Source organism: Hirundo rustica, chromosome 13 (assembly GCF_015227805.2).
Source record: "Hirundo rustica isolate bHirRus1 chromosome 13, bHirRus1.pri.v3, whole genome shotgun sequence".
Lineage (NCBI taxonomy): Eukaryota > Metazoa > Chordata > Aves > Passeriformes > Hirundinidae > Hirundo > Hirundo rustica.
In genome coordinates, this window is record NC_053462.1 from 17,047,938 (window position 1) to 17,069,392 (window position 21,455).

General features: G+C 43.9%; 1 protein-coding gene across 2 annotated transcripts in view; it reads right to left on the reverse strand.

The window, feature by feature from the left end:
* The window catches only part of ADAMTS17 (ADAM metallopeptidase with thrombospondin type 1 motif 17), a 154,475-nt gene that overhangs the window by 6,739 nt on the left and 126,281 nt on the right, over nucleotides 1–21,455 (reverse strand). For both annotated transcript variants that reach the window (XM_040077603.2, XM_040077602.2), the window contains 2 exons: nucleotides 14,090–14,294; nucleotides 9,913–10,065 (listed from right to left, as the gene is read on the reverse strand). In XM_040077603.2, coding sequence (XP_039933537.1) covers nucleotides 9,913–10,065; nucleotides 14,090–14,294 — 358 coding nt within the window. The remainder of the gene's footprint in view (nucleotides 1–9,912; nucleotides 10,066–14,089; nucleotides 14,295–21,455) is intronic.

Sequence of the window (21,455 nt, forward strand, 5' to 3'; positions counted from 1 at the left end):
GAGCTGGGGCTGGGACAAGGGGTGGAGCAGAGATGCTGGTGCCAAACAAAGAAATGGATTTTCCCTGCCACCAGGCACTGCCAGCGGTGTCACTATCACAAAAATCCACGTGCAAAATGCAAAGAGTTTAACCAAATGCCCTAAAGTGACAACACAAGCACTGTAAACTGGAAATCCACCCCCATGCAAAGATCAAAGGGTTGCTCAGCACTGTAAAATAGAGGTTAATGAACAGCTACAAAAAGTGAAGCTAATGAGAGCCCCTGTAACTCCCAGTTCAAACACTGCTTAGGAAGGCAAAAGCAAGACAAAAATGCCTCCATTCACATTCTTTGGCAGTAACATGCAAGCCAGTGGGGATATCCAGAAGGAAATAAACTCACAAATTGTCAAGGCAGCAGCTGCATTCAACAGCTTAAAGAAGATTTACTCACTGAAAAACTCTAACCTTAGGAGCAAGCTATGATTTTTCAACTGGAATGCTATTTCCACCTTAGGATACTGATATGAAAGCTTGAAATCTAGCAAAGGTGCTGACAGATGTCTAATTGCTTTGAAAGCAAATGCCTCAGGAGAACATTAGGTATTAAAATAGAACAAATTTATGGAAAGTGCTGAGATCTGTCAGGGCCTTCATCAACTCCTGGTCTAAAAGATGGCCAGAGACAGAGGGGAATGAGAATGACTTGAGCCAGGGCAGGGCTGCTGTTGGGCAGCACAGCAGAGAGTCCAAAAAATTCCTCTTTTGAGACTTAATGGGGGCAGGAAAAGATTTACCAGAGACAGATTCAGGACTGAATGGGATAATGGATCGTTGCTGGGGGCTCCTGGGAGGCTGGGATACATTTCAGACCCCAGGACACCTTCAGAAATGTCACTTTTTTAACCTCCAAGGGATAGATGTAATTTTTTTTTTTGTAAGAGACTTTTTCCAGCAGAAGCAGGAGGCCACAGCATCCCTCCAGCCAATCCTGAGCACACTCCAGCAGGGAGAGGGCTGATCTGTCACAGGGAGATCCAGTTCTAGATGACTGTCACAACTAAGCTGCAGGCAAGATGGGGTTTTCTCTTTACTCATCAGTCTGCAGCCATCTGATGTTTAAAGACACTGGTTTGTCCCCAGTTTGCTGAAGTTGCTGAAGCCAAGGATAACACCGTGGCTAAAGCTCCAATATTGAGAGATAGAGTCATGCTTTACTGACTTCAGAGTTCAACTATTCAAGGCGTTAGGGTAGAGTGTTTTTCCCCTCAGGGGTCTTATTTCTTGCCTCTATGAAAGTCAGAAAGAAAGCAAGACAAGTTCCTATTAAAAACATTCTAACACAGCATCTGAGATGAATGACAAAGGTCCTGTAATTGCTCCCTTCCCGGGACCTTAATAGCACACACATGTGTGCTCTGAAAGCCAGTGCTCCACACACCTTCACATCAGGATTTTTATGAGGATCACTAATTTAAACCCCATAGTTGTAGCTGAAAAGCAGCGTGCAATCCGCTTTCATAAACACCCGGTCAACTTTCACCATGGCATCACGCTAAAGAAAGAAATATCTGTCTTTTCACTGATAAGATCTAATTAGCCCAAAGCAAACTGTAAGCTGTTTTTCAAGCTTCCTTTATTTTATTTTTTTTTTCCCTTCTTTTTGAACCCCAGATCTGTAAAAGAACATATCTGGTCTTGCTTACAACAATCTTTCATTTGGAAACTTTTGTGAAATGACTGATTTGTTTAATTTAGCCAAGAAGAAAAAAATGCATACCCTTCTGACTCAGTATGGGAAGAAACAATAAATTATGGCAGCAAATGCTCGTGACTGATGTGACAGTATCTTAGCAGGAAAAGAGAAGCAATTTTTGCAAACTGCCTACAGCTGTACTTTCAAACTGCACGACCCCAAGGAACAAGACCTGACCAGCACATCCAGCATGTCTCACTGCATAATTAAGCTTGGCTTTGCTATTCTGAAAAGTTCCATTGTGTACAGAGAGTTCAGAGATTAAAGGCTGAACACATGAATATTCTGGGTTGTGACAGTGCCCCTAAAGTACTTGTGCAGTGGAGCCCAGGTGGATGCTGATGAGAAAATGCCATTTAATCCAAAATTCCAATCAGGCAGAGTTCACTTCTCATGAGGTTTCTGTTTCAAGAGCAGGCTGAGGCAGAGCTGTGAGGTGATGCAGTGCTGCCCACATTCTAGCAGGGTCACCTACTGCACTTGTGCTGTGTTTGGACCTTTGGAAAGTGGAAATACTCCAGAGCTTATTCCACCAGGACAACTGGTGGTGAAAAACACCTAATGCAAAAGGATGTGCAATCAAGGTAATTTTAAATAGCCTCAGTAGCAATGGACAGCTATGGGATCACAGTACTCAGGTCGGGCTGGATGCTGCAGAATCCCCCCTGCTCCTACAGCTCTGAGAGCTGCTCGTGCTGAGCCAGGCTCTCAGGGCTCACATGAGCTCTACTCCCACCCTGACTCCTGCCCTAGATGTTATCCTGAAAGAATATCCTGAGAACTGAAGCCCCACTAAATGAATTATTAGTTACTATTAGTTATTCATCATTAATGATCAATGCTCCCCCAATGCAATTTATTAAAGGAAGTAATTAAACTAAGGACTCTTTGGGATTTTTTTCATTTCAGCAAGAGGCTGAAATCTCTCATCTCTCATTCAGTCTTGCCTGAGCATTTTCTAGATATGGAGCTACCCAGCTCTGACCTGTGTGATGCTGGCTGACACTCTTCCATCTCTTTGCACAGTCACTGCTTCTTAAAGCTGTTCTGGGAGATTGTCACCTTAATGTCTTGGTAGTCATTATAAATCTCAAAAGGTTATTGAAAAGACTGTGAAATTACAGCAACCCCTGCTAGCAGTACACACTGTGTGCTGTAAGTATTCAAGGGGAAAATCCTCTTCAGACAGGTACTACAGAGTTTAAATGGTGAATTACTGCTCCTCATATTTTCAAAAACATTATCCTGGACACTGTAACATCTCAGAGTAACTCAGAGAAAATGAATGCCAATACTTCAACAGGCATTTCACTTAAAAAAAGAAGAGTAAAAAAATCACAATGTAATTTCATTTCCAATCACTGGTCTTGGTGGAAGGCTTTAACTCTCCATCAAAAAAAATGCACTTAATGGACCAGGCTTTTAAATAAAAATATCAAAAAAGAGAAGTTACTTTTCCAGTTAATAGGATCACTGGAGGCTGTATTGGAATATGAGACAATAACGCTGTGGCAGAGCGTGCTCCACTTCAAACAAAACACTGATTAATCTGATCTTTTTGTAGCACATTCTCCTTTACTGTGGAACCTTCACAATAATTTGTACCGTGGATGTTCCCAGAAACTCCAGTGGAGAGGAGCTGTGCCATTTGTTGTGCAAACAAGGAGCAGTCTGAAAGGCACAAACAGGGTTTGGTCTCTGGAGCCTGCAGTGCCCAGGGGAAGGACGTGGCCAGCACCGCAGTCAGCATCTCTTCCCTTCTTCCCTTTCCATGCCCAGTTCCCAACCACAGCTGCATCCACTGGGGCTGGCTCTTAGCCCAAGCCTAGGCACAAGCTTGACGTTGTTTCAGTGCCATTATGCAACGTTTCCACCTCTGCCCACAGCTAAAGACATTCCACAGATGTGGGGACAGACAATCACAGAGCAAAGGAGTGGGATTCATCTACTCAACCAGCCTGGTTCAAATTCAAGAGTGTCCCTGGCTGGTAAAACTATTTTTGGGCCATTTGATCTCATCTCCTGTAGGGAGGGGTGTTTTGAGATTTAGCTGTTGGCAAGAAAGGCTCTGGTTTGCACATCACTGATCGTGTGCCAGAGCCACAAACCACAGGGAAGCACAACTCAGAGTGGGCCATGGGGCAGGACTTTGGTTTAGGACACATGCTCTGGCTCCTGGCCATGCCTAGGACCACAGAAGCAGGGAATTTGACTACTGAAGCTTGTTGGTTCCTCTCCTGTCCCACCCAGCTCCATCACCTTCTGAACAACTGATGTGCATGGGTGAAGCCTGTGGCCAACCCTGCAGCGCTGCTGAGGGCACCTCAGCAGCCATAAATCACAAAGTTGTTCAGTGGCAGGGAAGGGTCCGTCACCTCTAACGTGCCACTGCAGTTTTAAGCTACCACCTCTCCTGCAGAGTTTTCTCTCAGTCCAACAAGAAAAGTTATTTTCTCCAAGGTAGAAGAAGATGAACTTAGTCCTGACCTTTATGAAGAATAACCAAGTTGTCCACAGCTTATCATAAACAGATGTCAGGTCAAGCCATGAATTTGTAATGAATGTTAGAACAAAGGGCAGTTTTGCTTCTATATTTATAACAGCTTTGAATACACCTCTCAAACCACAGCTGTCATTGATTTACCCTTCTTATTATGTAATATGAATTAATCATTAAAAGTGAGGCACATAGAGGATTTTGTTGATGTTCCCCATCATTTGGAGCTTGGAAAATATTCCTTCCTGGCACTGGGAGATTGTAGAGTATTTCTGAAAAAAAACCAAAAAAACCCAACCCCAAACCCAACATGTTTTTTGGTGTACTGTAAGGCTGGAGGTTTATCTCTCAGAGAATAAGACCTCCTGTAATCCTGCCAAAACAATTAATTTGCAATTACAAATCCTTGTTGCCACCCACCGTGATGAATGACTGCTGATCTTCAGTGTGAAGCACCTCAATGTCTGGCACAAAACCAGTATTTTTCTTATAGAAAATTAGATTCTTTTTCTTCTCTCCCTACTGTTAATATCCTCCTGGGATGAGAACCCATCTCCAGGATTTCACAGGCTCAGCAAGTTCTGTGAAGGAACTGGCAACTCTTGCTGCCCAGGGAGGGCAGGTGGCTATGGGTGTTTTTTTAGATGTGCTTTATCACTATTGACACTATTTGGCAACAAGAATATTGTTTAACACTACACTTTGCCAAGCTGATCCTTACTGGTGCTTTCCAGTTTCTGGAGTGTACAATCTGAAAGTTGTGCCAGGTGGTTATACAAGATGTGAAGTGGTAGAAATAGATTTTTCCTCTACTTTCTCTGCTGTTTGAAGCCCAGCTTGACGTGTCACAGATTTGCTTTCTCCTGAGAGCACAAATCTGTGATGGTTCCTACCCAAGACCCAAAGATTCTGCACAGCCCACCAGGTCAGATCCTGCTCTGCATGGCCTTGGCATAAACCTGCATTAACTCAAGTGCCTGAATTAATCTGGGTTTACCCTCCTGTAAGAGAGACTGATACCTGACCCCGTGTGCTGAGTGAGATCCTTGGCCCGTGGCCAGTGGGTTGTAGGGAAGAATGAAAGACAGTTACCCTGGATTTACACTGGGTTATCCGAGATTAATGCAGGCCTTAGTATTTACAGAGCACCTACTGTAACTGCAAAGAAAAAAATATGGCAAAGCCAACATGCTGCAAGGCCTCTATGTGTCTTTCTTCTTCTAAAAATCTTTTCATTGGGCTAGGTAATATAATAGGTTAATGAGCTAAATTGTTGCCTGAGGGACAGAAGTTGCATATTTTAACTTCCACCCACAGAGCTGAAAATGCCCCTTGTGAAAGTCAGAGGTAATGATGGAGCTTGTGTGTCTGGCTTGTAATTCCACCTTTCTTGATACAACACCAGTGAAATGGAGAATTGTCAGAAAAAATGAAACTGGGAGCCCTGAACCATTCTGTGCTACTGGCTCCAAATGCAGAACTTCATTCAGGACAGAATTTGAGGCATGTGAAATAAAGATATAATTAAGTAAAACTGGAAATAAAGAAAAATCCATAAAAATCTTGCGGAGAATTTGCTCCTGCTATATAGCCTTGCCTCCTCAATTTATCCTAGAAGGGTCCAAAGGACAACTGGAGGAAAGGAACTCAAAAAATACAGCCTTGGCCTGTATAGAACTGAAGAATTACTAAGGCTGGGAAAGACCTCCAAGGTCAAGCCCAACCTTTGTCCAAACACCACCTTGCCCACTAAACCCTAGCACTGAGTGCCACATTTGCTTGGTTTTTGAGCACTTCCAGGGATGCTGACTCCACCATTCCCTGGGGAGCCTGGTCCAGTGCTTAACCACTCTTTCAGTGATGAACATTTTCCTAATATCCAACCTGAACGTCCCTTGTGCTCTCTCTGGTTTTGTCTGACCCTCACCTCAACACAACCTGCTTTGAGGTGGTTGTGGAGGGCAATAAGATCTCCCCTGGGCCGTCTTTTCCTTCCACATCACTGCTGGAGCAGAAGGGGAGAGAGTTGGGGACAGGGGAGGAGGCGTGGGTGGGTAAAAAGCAGCCCCTGGTGCTGCTCACCTTCAAGCACAAGATCTGTGTCACCACCACACCTCGCCAACGCCTCCAGCTCCCCGCATCAGCTGGGACACGTTTCCAGGGACTCCAGGGCCAAGTCCAAGTCCTGCAGCTGCTCCTCCCAGCACAGCCTGGAGCAGGGAATGGTGTGGAGCTGGGCTCTGTGTCCTGCTCAGCTCCCCTGAGAGCCACACGCATAAAGACACGCTCTGTTCTCGCAGGAATGTAATCCTCGACGTAAAGTTTGTCAGCAAAAATATAATTCACCATGAAAGAATGAACTACTGTCTTGCTAAAGCATCAAGAGGCACTTTTTCAGCAGTCTGGGCGTCTGAGGCAAGTGTTGGGAAACTGAGCAACCTGTGTTTGTTCCTCTGACCAGCACGACTACAACAAAAATGTAAAAACGCTTCCAGAGCTAGAACATTTAACAGCTCGGATTTCAAACAAGGAGGAACTATTTCAAAGCAGAACGAGTGTATGAGATGTTTGTTCCTTTAACTGAATGCAAACTGGATGTGGAATTTCCTCTTGGAAGAAATGACTGAATGGGAGATGGCTTGGACTCCCTTTTGTATATTGCATCATGTACAAAAAAGGATGATATCACAAATTGCAATTCTGAAGAATCCAGGCAAAAATAAAATAATTATTTCAGGTTAACACCTTCAGTGGGTCTTGCATTGTGCAATTCACGTTTCTACTAGGTTTGAAGAATCTGGGGCCAGGAACAGTTTAGTTATAAAACTTGTATCACCAATGCCGAGTTAAATGCTAAAAATAGTACTTACATCCCTTTAAGATAATGGGTTTAAAAAAGAAGTGGCAGCAGTGCAGAGAAGCTGCAAGTTTAGTAGCATTGGTTGCAGAGGTATAGTAACAGAACTGTCTTTAGAATTCCAGCACAGTCTGTTAATAAAGCACTGGACTAACAAAAGCAAAGTCAGAGCCATTTAAAATAACTTTACAAACCTGGCCTTATGTGTTTGCAACGTGAACTGGATATATCAGTTCCTCGTGCAACACTTGAAACATGCTGCAAATATATTAAGAATATACAAACATGACAGCCAGGACTGTGTTGCTGAATCTGCTCAATTGGGTCCAAATGCTTTCCACAGCTACAGGACACAGCAAGGACCAGCTGCAAATAAATCTGACATAAAATGGGATAAAATCCCTCTCCTTTCAAGCATGGATAATGGCTACAGAGCTGCTGCTAAGGCCAGTGGATGAGGTTTGCCTGGGGGGTGCAGGTCTCAGATCTGCGTGGTCTCGTCTCCAGCCCTCACCTCTTCTACATGGGAGCTGAGAACTTAAAATCACAATTTGTCTGGGGTAGGTGTGGAGGTTTTACTGCTGCTGGGACCTCCTTAGGGAGCTGATCCATCTCCTTATGCACAGAGTCCCTGTATTCTATAAATACTGCCACTACTAACACAAAAATAACACTTCATACCACCCAAACAGCCTGCTCTATTTACAAGCTGTATCTGGACTTGAATTTTCAAGTGAGGTTTTCCCTCTCTCTTACATGACTTCCCAGCATCTTCAAAGAGGATCTTGGTTTGGGAAATTAAGGATCAGAGGCCAAGTCACCAGGCAAGCTGTTTACACAGAAAGCATCAAAGCCCATTATTTTAATCTGTGATAATTACCACTGTTAGTTAAATCGTGCTTCCCTGACGGTTCTCAACAATAAGCAACAAATGCACAACACATTAATTGCACAAAGTTGTTGCTTGTTCTGAGATCAGTTTGTATTTACAGAAAAAGTTTCCATCTTAGTCAGCACAAAGCTCTCTCACGGTGACTTTTATAGTGCTGGGAACAAATGTTTTACAGTGGAATTTTGCCCTGGAAGGATGAATTTTAAAGAGTGCACTATAATCTAATGGCTACAGACTTTGTGTTTCTCCTTCAAGGAGGAGCTCTTTTAAGCCAGAGTTGTTGATAGCTGTAAAGGCTCCTCTCCTAAGTCCAAGCCTTGTATTAAAGCTTCTGGATCCTCATGATGAAATCCTTCACTCAGGATTTGTGAAGAATTGAATTCCACAGCAAACATTTCAGCTATCTGGGTTTCTGGAACAATACATTTTCTTCTAAGAATTGTACCTACCCTTTTCTAGCAATCTCTAGTCTCTACTCAGAGAATAAGAATCTAATCGTGTGACCTAAGTGTCCAGTCAGAATTAACCAATATGTCTAGAATTTTAAATGCTCATTACAAATCAAATCTATGTCCAAGAACATCCTGCTGGACTCACACAGGGTGAAATTCCTGGGAAGCAGAGCGCTGGCACAAGCTCTCCACAGACAGAAGCAGGCCACATATGCAGCACACAAGCTTTTGTGCCCTCCTGCACAGGGATGATCCTGATCCTGAGTTAAGAATCACAAATTACAAGTGATTTTACACTGATCCTGCCCCGCTCACATGCAGACACTAAACCCATCAAACAGCACTGTTTACTGTGACCCATGTAAGACTGCAGCCCTCCCAGCAGTGAGCCAGTGTCTTTATCAGATTGGAACTGTTCACACAACACTGAACTCTCAATCCATGTAATCGGTGAGCACACAATTATTTCATATTCCTCTCCATCAAGAGAATCCGGGACTGTTTGCATGCCAAGATGTTTTGGTGCTCCACAAATAAATAAATAATGTTATTTCACCTGTTAACACATGGGGACTGTTTGTTTTGGCCAGCTTGCATGGACTCTGGGTGCCAGGGTATGAATAAAATAATGTCCAATACTGTAAACATCTTGTGACATAAATTCCTGGCTCAGCATAAATACAGACACTCTGTATGTGGCAGGTTCTTCCTGCATTCTCCAGCACTGACACCATTAAATTCATGTATCTATGACAGAGTATATACATAATTGTAATTCCTTAAAAAAAAAATGCAATCACAGATAAGCCAATTTGCCCATCCTGGGCCTCTGCTTCGCTGGATTTTGCTTGCTGGAGTTTGGGTTTTTGGAAAGCAAAGTGCAACTACTGTATCACAGTGGTTTCTGCACATGCCGTACATTCCAGAACAGAAAGTAGATTTTCTGTTTAAAGAACAGCACAGTTAGAAAGATAAGATAAAAACAAACTGGAATATAATATTGCTGGGAAATTTTAGCCCTTTATGCAAACACCAAGTCAGTAATGTAAAGGATGCTCTCTCAACAACACTGGCAAGGCCTGAGTTTCTCACACTGCCAGGCCTCCATCCCAAGCAAAACCTCGTATTAATTTAAGATCAGACTGCAAATACAGAGCAGACTCTGCTTTGGTTTAATCCACTGCATTCAGGAACTAATGCACTGATGTCACTGAGGAAACAAAGTTCAGACAGGTCTAAGTGAAGGTAAACTCCAGCCCTGAGGAAGGGACTGATGGTTTTGGCTCTGCTTTAAACTCAAGCCATTCTTTCATTTCAGGTGCTTGAAATGAGTCTAGGACTGGACTAAGCGTGTAGGTCTCAGACTACCCTGAAAACCAGTTAAACCTTTGCTTCCTAAATATTTAAATTGCAAATTATGCAGCACCCTGAACATCTTTGCTCTCAGAAAGAAAACACCACGAAGTGTTTGCTGTTACCTTGGACCAGTCTCCCGTTTTCCACTCGTAGCAGCCGGTGTGATCCTCGCACTCCTCCTCATCCCTCGGCCTGGTGGCTGCATCACATTTGCCTTGGGAGTTTGTGCACGTCACTGTTCTTTTCTGAATTCCCCTGCCACAGTCTGCTGAGCACTGCAAAAAACCAGGGGTTTGGTTTGCGTTACACGGTGCTTAGAAATGATGGCTTTTATGTTGGTAACGCAGCTCGGAGGAAAAGCTGGGGTTAGGAACACTGAGGGAAATGATAATCCGTAAGATTTTATTACAATAATCTAAGCCACTCGTACATGAGTAATTTGAAAAGCATGATGACTGCTAGTGAAATATTTTACTTATGAAAAATGGCAATTCTGAAAATCAACCTGCTTTGTCAGCGGGCTTTTGGCTACAATTGGTGCCACTAAATCTCGTGTTGATGAGCTCCTCGTTCATTCTGAAAGACACACTGAGATTCACTACACAGGACTGCCATATCCCCTTGTATCGTGGGATCCATCAAGGGTGATAGATGCTGGTGTTAAATGTAATTTTAAATCCCAGTAGCACGAGACCAGTGTTACAAACACGTTTTGTGCATATCATGGCAAAGTCGCAATTCTCACACGTTCTCATGCGAAACACACACATCACGTTCACATCTTGATTTGCCACCGCTATCTTAATTCTGAAAAACTCTAGCAAATATTTACTGAGTGAGCACAAATTATCCACAAATGTTTTTGTGCTTGGGCTCTGTGGACTCAGCATCTAAAGAGCAGGGATATCTGGTTACCCACTTGTTATCTTTGCCAATGGTTGGAAGTTCTTCTTTAATGAACGATTTGTCGTGATTATATTGGCTGTACGAGGTGGGAAAAGGACACTGGCACAAACTGAACCCGAATTTCTGTTTTCAATAACTAGTTTGGTAATGGAGCACCTGCTGTCACAGCCACCTGAGTCCTTGTCACCAGCCCTGAGCACAGCCAGTCTGCCTGCTCCTCATTCTCATGCCACTGCAGCGGTTAAGAGCGAGAAATTGTCTTGCAGAGCCACTGGGGGCAGGTGGGTGGAAAAATGATCTATGTACCAGCTGAGATAAAAACGAACCTCCCCTGGCATGTCAAGTTCTCCCCTTCGGGGGGCCAGCAGGGAAAAGACAGTTGATTTGACACTGAATAAATAGTGAAGATATGAGATATTCTGTGAGGTCTTTTGAACGTGTTCCAAGAAGCTTCTCCATCCAGGGGGTCTATGCTGGAAACAAGCGTCAGCTTGATATAAATTACATCAAATGGACAAATCTCAGCATGCCTGTCTAACCGTCTTAAAAACACAATCCAGGCAGTTCTGACCTGCTGGCCTTGGTAAGGACATGAATGACAAGCGTTTATGAGCTGGCAAGCAAACAGACATGCCTTTAAATACTTCACAGCACTACAAAGTGACTTCTTGAAAATCTGGGAAACCTTCCACTTCATTTACTGCGCGCCGCTCGCGGCGTGCCCCCCTTTCGGATGTAACATCTTGGTGAGAAGCACAATCTAGAGCTCTGCTAAGGCAGGGGGGTGAATTCTTCCCAGCTTTGCAGAATTCCACAAAACTCTTTGCTGGACTGCTCAGAGCTCAAGGCTTGCCAGAGATCCCAGGCTGGAGCTCCCTCAATGGTACCTTAAAACCATGAATTTGCCCCAAGTTGAGGAGACTTTTCCAAATTATCTATCATTTTCCTCAGGCCTCAGGGTGGATTCGTTCATCTCAAACTACAAAGCTCAATATATAAAAATCTTTGGAACGGTCCAAATTATTCGAAGTAAATCAAGCTGAAGTGGGAGTATTTTTCACAGTAGGAGAAATCTCTAGGTGGGTTTTACAAGCAAGTCTGGGAAAAACACCAACTGTTTGTTCTTCCCACAGCTTTTAAGTCATTCACAGATTAATACTGCATATACTTTCCTAGACAAAACAGCATGAGCAAGAAGGTTTCCAACAGATCTTTGGTGGTCACATATAAATCACCCTCTTTAAGAGGTTTTTTTCCTTTCCTCAAGTCATCTGTTTTCATGAAGAATTTCTTAAGACATAGATTTTACAGAGAGTCCACAAATTAATATACACAGTTTCTGTGAGTCCACTCAAGATCATTACGTTTTATTTTATTAACAAATTATTTTGTCAGATCCCACGAGGCTTTGCGAAGGAGCAACACAACTTTGCAGTTAAGACACAACTCCTTTATCTGAAGGAAATCCATATTTTTTTCCACTCTAGTTCTCTAACAGTAGAAACATGCACCTTCTCCTGACAGTCTCTATTTTTATCATTAAAAATGGGTTGAACAGTGCCTTGTCCAAAACAATCTCAAGTGTTTGGCAATACAAGGGGAACTTAATTTTTTCCACAATGAAGATTGCACTGGAATTTGCTGTGAAAACACACATTTTTGACCAGGGACCAGACATCAGTGCGGTCAACTGTGTTGTATAAGCAAGAAATTAAAGAAAAAAAAAATAGATCAGAAAATTGATTTTTAAAATGATACAATTAGCGATGTTTATTCCTCAACATCAGATTAAAATGCTAAGGAATAAAGTGATTATCACTGAAGAAAGTCCTAGGTGTGAGAAGGGTTCACACTGGCAGAGCATCAAACGTGTCCTGGAGTCAACTGTGCTTCATAACAACAGAAATGGGCCAAAATAACAAATTTAAAACAAGAAGCGCACAGTTACAGACACAACAAAAGTAAATAAATGCATCAAAGGAAAAGTAAACCAGCTATTGAAAAAATTATCTAAAAAAGCTGTGTATTTGCAAAGGAGTTACATGGTCATGGATATGGAAGATTTCCACTGATCTGCAACTTGACTTACTCTGCTCCATAAAAGGGAGACAGAAGTACCTGGGGTTGTTAACAAAAGACTCAAGTGAAAAATCCACATGTAAACCAGGCAGGAGCTGCACCCTAATCTCACCTGTAAACACTTCAGCTGGTTTAGCTATAAGAAATAAAGAGGGCATCATCTGAAAGGGGAACGTCTAGGGGACACAAAAGACCTATCAGACAACTTCCTAAAACCTTGGTGTGTTCATGCACATCTTTTGTAATGAAAGAACTCAGAAAGAACACAAGTCTCATGCACCAGTGAAGGGATCCAGCACCCCACTGAAAGGGAACACTGCTCTCACTTAACCATCACCTCTCTTGCCAAACTAAGATTTCCTGTCCAGGAGGTGCACAATGAAATCCCATTGTGTGTGTGAGCAGACACTGTTCCTCAGGATCCCTTCTATCCTGAGCTTCTGTGACTTTTAAGCACATTTCTAACAATAACATTTAGCAAAAGCTCCTTAGCAATGTTTTGAACAGGAGCTCTCTGTTCCAAATAGAGGTGAATAATGAGGAATCCTTCCCACAGGAGAGGCTGTTGCTGGACAGCCAGGCTGGAGTGAGGCTGGAGCTGCAACCCTGCATCCAGAGTGAAAGCAGCTCATCACCCAGGTGAGCCCAGCAAATACAACATCAAAGTGAACCTGGGCATCCTGTAAGGGCTGTTATTCACAGGGTACAAAGTTGCCCTGTACTAGCTGAGTCCTGGTCATGAACTGCAGGAACACTCGCAGATCACTCTGCTGCTAAACAAAACCCAGGGTAACTGTCTAGATCTCCCATTATTTACATCAGGAATGCATTCATAACACTTGGGGGAAAATTCTTAACTGCAACTACTCTGAGATGCACCTTTTAGACAAAATATAACCAGCTTTTTCTTGTTGCTGGAATTACACAAAAGAAGGCTGGATAGGGCCCAAGGACTGCACATTCTCTGTAACATGCAGATGCCTGATAAGCCTGGTATTTCTTCACACCACCTTTAAATGGAGCCAGAAGCCCTGGGTTACTGCACTTCTGGCTTCAGGTCAGCGAAACATTTTTCCTTCTTGGTCAGAGTTTTCAGATGGAAAGATACATCCACTAGAGCATATCTAAACCCTGCCTTACAAATCCATCTGGTCTGGAAACCAAATGTCAGCTCCTCACTGCTCATCTCAACAGATGAGAGTCCTGCCCAGCACTCCAGCGCTGTGAGGATGCTGAACCATGAGTACCGTGGATTCAGGCCAGCGTTTCTGGAGCTGTGAGCAGTCTGGCTCCTTTCTGGAGTGAAGTCCCTACCTTTGACCACTCTGATGCCTCCCAGATGGACAGGCAGTCCCGTCCCTCACAGCTCTGCACCGTGGCTGGTTTGCTGCCCAGGCAGTAGAGATCCCTGGTGGTGACGTAGGTGCCGTTCTGCAGCTGGTAAACGCAAGTGACCTCCCGGTGCTGCACACCCTTCTCACAAGTGGCAGAGCAGGGACTCCAGTGCCCAGTCACCCACCTGGGAAGGAGCCAGAGGATAAATGTTAGCAAACTGTTGGAGTAAAACATTATGCTTCACTTAAAACCAGTGAGAAGCAGGCAGCTCTTCCTGGATTTGGGGGTGCTTTGATGGTGCTGTGCTGTCGTCACCCCTAGCTCACTGATCCCCTCTGGGAGCTGAGGTGTGTAAAGCAGGAGTGTCAGTGTGCAAGTGAATATTCCCTCCTGACTCCACACCAGGAAAACCCCCAAACTCTGCATCACTCCCTTTAACCCCACTCTGCAGTGGGCTGGTTTTTCCCCTCAGATAAAGACAGAGTTCTCTGCAGGCTGTCCTGCAAGACCATTCCTTGCAAGGGCTGGAGGCACCACAGCAGGGCTACAAGGTGCTGAGTGAAGTGTCTGAGAAGGATCTGAAGGAGCAGGGATGGAGGGAAGGACATTTTTTTTTCTAAAAGAAAAGCAGCATCTATCTTTAGCTTCCTTCAATCTGTCAGTGAGGAGCATGTTGTCTGTAATTACAGGAATTCCTGGATGGAGTGAGGGGCTGGAGCAATAACTGTGCAGCCACTGAGCACCACAAGGCTCTCATGCCTTTCTCACCAGGCAATTGACCTTCTAGCCTGTTATTCAGGACTGTCATCCAGATTAGTATCCTTACACCATGAATCTTTTACTTGTCACCCAGTCCTGGGCTGTCTATTATGGTAAGTGGCCCAAACAACTTCTCAAAAACGGGTCTGCTCAGAAATACTATTTTATTCTGCTGGAGGCTCCTGTAATTTAGGTAGAGCAACTTATTCACCACATTTCTTTTGAAGCTGTTGGGTGTTACTTCCCTGAAATGAATTAAACAACTGTTTCCCATCTTCCCATTCCTGAAGGGGGGGAAATCAGTTCAGCACCATTTGTAGAAACATCTTCACTTGCTGCAATTGTCATGAATTAATTTGTAAATGCCACGACTGGCGCGCCAGCACTGATGACTGTGCTTACAGGGAGGGCAGAAGCCATTTGGTTTGAGCAGGACTGGGCAGACTTATGGGATGGGCAGATTTCTGCACTTCAGGGCTATTTTTGTCAGTCTTTCACCCCTACTGTTCAACTTCCCAGCTGACATTTTCCCATCCCATAAGAGAAATACCAAGCCCTGGGCTGCTGAAGATATTGTTTTAGTGCCTGTAACACACAGGAACACTGCAACTATATTTCAACAATGTTCACAAGCAACGTGGAAAGACAAGGGATTTATGGATAAAGTGACTAAAGATGAAAAATCCTGCCAGTTTAAAATTTTTGGAAGGAATTTGCAGCAAGATACTAGCAGAATTACTATCTGCAAGTAATATACACAGAGGGGAGAAAAATGTGATATGCAAATAGTATCTCATTATGGTAACTATTACATTGCCCCACCGGTAGATTTTTGTCTCTACACTGTCATTACACCTTCTGAACACACCTGAGTGTGTAACAACAACACCTGCTTAGAGGGTGATTTTCTTTAATAAAGGGTAGGTTTTTTACTTCTGACATTGTCAAAAACGACTCCAGTGTTCTTACTCCAAACCCCAGGCTGGCTCTGTATGATTAACTAAGCCAATTAACTGCTGTACACTAAGCCCTGTATGTATCATATAAAGCATTTGGCTTCCAGTTACACTTTAAGCCTGTAAACTGATCTTAAAGGGGTTGCTTGACACCAGAGTTCTTTTCAGTTTGGTCTTTCCCTCCCAGGTCATAACCAATCTCCTGTGGGACCCTGGGAATGCTCCAGCTGGGGTCCCAGCAGAGCCTCTCTTTTTGCCAAGGAGCGCTGATTTACGTGACAAACACACTCATCTTTCTCACAACCACGGGGATGGCTTCATCTCTGGTATTAGTTTTTGTAATCTTACCTCTACAGAAGACTCAAGAGCTAAGTGATGCCTGCTGGTGGTTAGCTTCAGGAAGAAAGTGATGAGCTTTTAAGCAGAGATTTTACCCCAGTCAGTGGCTGTCTTTCTAGCTAAAATATGCCCAGAAGGGTGTGATTTTCAAAAGCTTCAAAAAGCTGGGATGGGCAGGACATGCAATCTGAGAGGGCTCCTCTAAATCTTTGTCTTCTGAGTCTTCCTCAACCTCTGACCTCTCAGTACCTCTTCTGAGGAATTGGGAGTTCTTCTTCTAATCTGCTTTGGCAACACTCATCTGGCAGGCCCCTGGAGCAAACTTGAAATATCTTTTGGAGGTTCAGTTCATCATTTGATCTTTCTATGGTCTGGATTAGTCATTAACCTTGAATTATCTACTCTACCTACTTGCCTAAGACTCCCACATTTTCTAGGAAAAAAAAAAAAAAAATGCCTGCAGCACAATGTACATAAACCCAGGGGAGATGAACGTCTGCAAATGAGGGCTCGTAGCTAAAGATTTGGGAAAAAAAAATGTTAGGAAGATAAAATGGATCAAGGCCGAAGGACGGGGGTGAGGGAGTGCAATCAAGAGACATGAGGTCACTTTGCAGAGATTGCAGCTTCTTATAACATAAAGCCATTACATCTTCTGGGGTAAATATTGCAGCCCATTAAATTTCCCCTGGTTGTTTCTGCCCTGAGCCCTGCAGAAGAACAGCGTGTTCTCTTCCACGAACTACACATCCCTGCCACGTTCACACATCCCCTCACTACCTACAGGGTGCTTCTGTGGCCTTCCCAATGCTACAGTGACATTTATTTCACATAATATGACCAGACATGTTTGCAGTAACACATTTTTTGTTATTAAACCCGGGTTTTTTTAGAGCTGGCTCTTCTCTACAACCAGTTTAGAGCCTGTACTACTACTGAGTAAAGCATCAGAGGAAATTTCCTACAAAACATATCTGAAAAAGTCCTGACAGAAACGTAACTAAAGCCCTGTAATCTGAGGGTTCTATTTCTAATAGATTTTATTGAAAACCTTTTTGTTTAATGCACAGGTGAGGATCACTCCATGCCCACTTAGCACTGGTTGTCTTTAGCAGCAGTTTGTGATGTAAAATCACGTCAAAATCACTTTTAGTTTTCTGAGGCACCTGGATGAAACTGTGGCTTCACTGATTTAGGCAAAACTCAGACCAACTTTCAGCAGGGCCAGGCTTTTATATTGGATAATTTTAGCAAGGAGAATTGGAAAACATTTCTGAGAATCAGTCATGTGGAACTGACAGATATACTTTGCTTACAGCTGTCAAACCAAGCTCATGCTCGGCTATGTAGAAGAAAAGTCTCTTTACAAATGGAATTGTGTTTTCCATGGAACACAAACACAATCTGCTATTGGACTGTCCTCTCCCCACACTCCTGAAGCTCTCCCCCACCCCTCTGCTGCATTGGGCTCAAAACAATCAGGTGAATCTTGTATTTTGGGAACAGGTTGTGCCACACCCAGTCACCAGAAGGATTTTTTTTTTTTTTTGGAGAAAAGTACAAGGAATCTAGTAGAATAATACAGCTGCTGATGTCGAAAGGAGGACTCCAAGACTAACATTCCTGTCTGATTGCCTTTATAAACAGTGCTCAGTAATTTTCCAGTACAGTAGTCATTCTGCTAACAGACTTGCCAACTTTCACTCACACAGGTTTCTTTTTTTCTTTAGTGATTATCATTTTGACAGCTTTTTTTTTTTTTTTTTTTTTCCCCCCCACCAATAAGATCAGCCATGGAACAATGTTTTATAATTTACACACACCTTGGGAAGTTCTTTTTTTAAAAGGAAGCCATTCCCTCTCCTCCTCCCTGAGATGAGCAGATCTCTGTTTTGGAGGGTGTGGGGTTGGTGTGAGGAGATGTCCTGCTGGCTGGCACCAAGGGACACAACTTCAGCACTCTCAGAGCTCCTCTGCAGTGAGTTTCCCCTCCCCACCTCCACGGCAGGTGTAGCTTCAATGGGGCAACTGGTTCCCAGCTCCATTCCCTGCCTTTCCAGGAAGGCACTGCCTTCTTCTCAGCTCCCACCACACAGTGCAAACTGTGAAAATCATTACAGCAGGCAGCAGGAGGAGTGGATTTCACAATTAAATATTTTGCTAGATTATCCTGCTAATCCTTTTCTGTGGGTTAGAACTGCACTTGGCCTGAAGAGCCTCAAAACAAAGCAGCACAGATCATGTAACATTTTAAAACAAGGCAATGGTCAACCACAAGGTTGGTGAGTCAAACACTGCACTGGGAAAGAACGTGATGGGAGCCAGCCTTGGTGTTTACACCAAAGCTAAGGGACCTGTCTCATGACTCCACGTGGAAAATAAGGCCAAATTAATTCCTGCTCTAGCAAGTCATCTTGGATTGTTTGATGCAAATCCATTTAGCACTGATGTAACTGCATTTAGCAGTAGCCAATGAGCACTTTTCATTCTACACTGTCTGTTCCCCAGCCTCCTCTACCAGAATTGCTCCATTGAGTTGAGTTGCTGGATTTGCTGGCAGATGCAAGCAAATTGTCCTTCAGTGTCTAATTAGCCACTGATTGGTACTTGATGACCTGCCTACAACCTGGAGCACAGGAGTTTTTGTTTCCTTTTGGTGGATGGGGATCGCCATCAACCGACCTGGGCCCCAGATCAGCCATCAGCCACCCCTCACAAAGGTGCCCAGGAGTGCTTCAGGTTTTCTGGGCTGCAGAATTTTGGCTTTTGCTGCTGCCAGGCCCACGGGACCCCTGCTGCAGGCAGTGCCCCCGAGGAGCTGCCACCAGAGCGCAGCATTCCCTGCTCCAGCCGGTCCAGCACGGTCCTGGCAAATTCATTAAGCTCAAGCTGATTCTGGAGATCCCAACTCCAGCTTTGGGAAGTACTTCAAAATGAGCTCTTACGTGGTGCCTCCTTGGATCAGAGGGTGCTAACATTACTGTTGATGCCAGATTTCCAGGCTAAAATGAAACCCTCCCCACGGCTGCTCCTTCTTTTCTTTTTTTTTTTTTTTTTTTCATGTAACCAAATCCAACGCACATCAAAGATGTTTCTCAGCACAGGGCACAGACAAGGATTTGAACCTGTTGGCATTAAACCTTACGGATGATAAACATTTGTAGAGGTACCAGAAGAGCCTGACTGCACAAATGAAAGGACTGACCCATTTGCAGCCATTGAATGTCCAGCTCAGCCCCTCCAGTTAACAAACACCCACATCCTCCAGTTCAGTGCAATTTCTGTACAGCCCTGTGAGTAATTTGCCGACATTCCCAGAGTTTTCCATCTTATTTTCCCCTCAAATTCTACTATTTGCAAGACTACCACCTCAGAAAAATAAATCTGAAATTGTTTTGCTCCCCATTCACCTGCGATGAGAACACACAGAAACGGGGTGCAAACAGCCCAGAATCAGGGATGCAGACTGATTTCTGTATTATTCTGATTTCTGTATTCCTGGGCTGTTAAACAGAGCTCTGTCACAGGGATATGGTGGCGTCTAGAGGGTCACATGGATTTAAGCACCTCCTGAGCTTAAATCAGACCAGGAATCAAAGCAATGGCCACTATCCACCATCACACACTGAGGCACCATTATTTTGGCACTCCCCAGCCTTTGGACACGTTTTTGAGGTGCTGAGCCAACTGGGGCCTTGACTGAGTCTTAGAGCTGGCTTCATTTTTCCCCAGTGGGCACTGCTGTGTGTGCTGTGAGAGAGCCTGGTGCTGGATTCCAGCCCACGGGTGGAAAAGTGAAAGGGAAAGAGGAGAAAGAAAGAAGGAAGTGATCCATGTAACCACAGAGCTGACCTCAGCAGCGTGCCAGCTTTTAGAGCTGATTTGGAGGGCGACAATAATCAAGGACACAGTGGCAAAAGGATGCAAGATAGGATTCCTCCAGGCAAAACTCATTGGCTGCATTCCTCTGACTAAAATAACTGGTTTTCCAGACAAAGGAGATGTGGTAGATTTAATCTGTTTGGTGAAGAACTCTTTTTGCTGCATGGGAAATGCTTACTGGTGACATGCTGGGAAACATAGATACAATTGTGTAATTCATCCAGAGGTGAGAGCTGGCCTCCCATCTACCTTTAGTGCTGCAAAGGAGTATCAGGTATGAAAGGAATTTAGATCAGTTACTAGGGGGCTTCCTGAAAGGTCTTGTCTTGCATTTGATCTAATTTAGTAAGCTCATTAATGACCTTGGCACAAAGAGAAGAAAACTGCTGAAAAATTGAGGAAAATGCTGACAATACAAAGCCTAGAAGCAGTGTCAATGCCTCAGAGGATTAGGATGCTATACAGGAAGAACTGAATAACCTTGAGTACTGCAATAACAAAGCTAGGATGGAAATAAACAGCACACAGTGCAAGGCTGCGTGCTCAGGGACCAATAACAAGCATTTCTGTGTTAAGGTAGGGTTCATGCAATGAAATAAAAGAGGAGGAAAACATCTCGAATGACTGTAAGCCACAAATATGATGCAGCCATGAAAAAAGCAGTAAGAAGTTAAAGTAATGGATTTAGCCCAGAAAAATGATGGAAGGAGGAGATACAATGGTTTGTTGTATCCTGTGGCAAACAGCCCAAGGCAGAGAGGAAGGGAGGGAAAACACTGTGTAAGAAAAGCAACAGAGCTGATGCACGAAGAAAGGGCTGAAAAATGACAATGAATAACTTAGGCTGGAAATGAAAGATTCTGACCCACATGAACAGCAAGGTCACAGGGGAGCCTTCTACTGAGGGAAGGAGCCTATAGAAAAAACTCAGCTTATAGAAAGGAGTCTAAGATATGCTCCTGGTGGTAGCAGAAAACTAACCCTTGGGCTCAGGAGATATTTTCAAGTCCTAAACAGTGAAACTAAGGGCTCAGGGTCTCCTGTGGTTTTCTGTAGATGCAGCCAGGGATTTCTGGCATTTATGCTGCTGCTCAGCATCCACGTTAAGAACACCAAATATTCAGCAGGCCCCTGAAAAGACTCAACCTCTCCTAAAATCCCTTGCAGCAAAGAGGAGAAAAAAATACCAGCGCTTGCACACAGCCCATTACAAGTCCAACAGTTGGGGAATTTCATGTGGTTTTGGTGCTTTTCCTGCGTCGGAGGGGAGCAGCTCCATAGCCACAGACCCAACCATGCATGCAGAAGTGTGTGGCCAGTGGCCGAGCTGTGTTTTCAGTGAAAACAGCTGATGTGATCTGTGATTTCTGAGTCTGGTGCCAGCCCCAGGGTTGGCTCTCTTGGTGTAT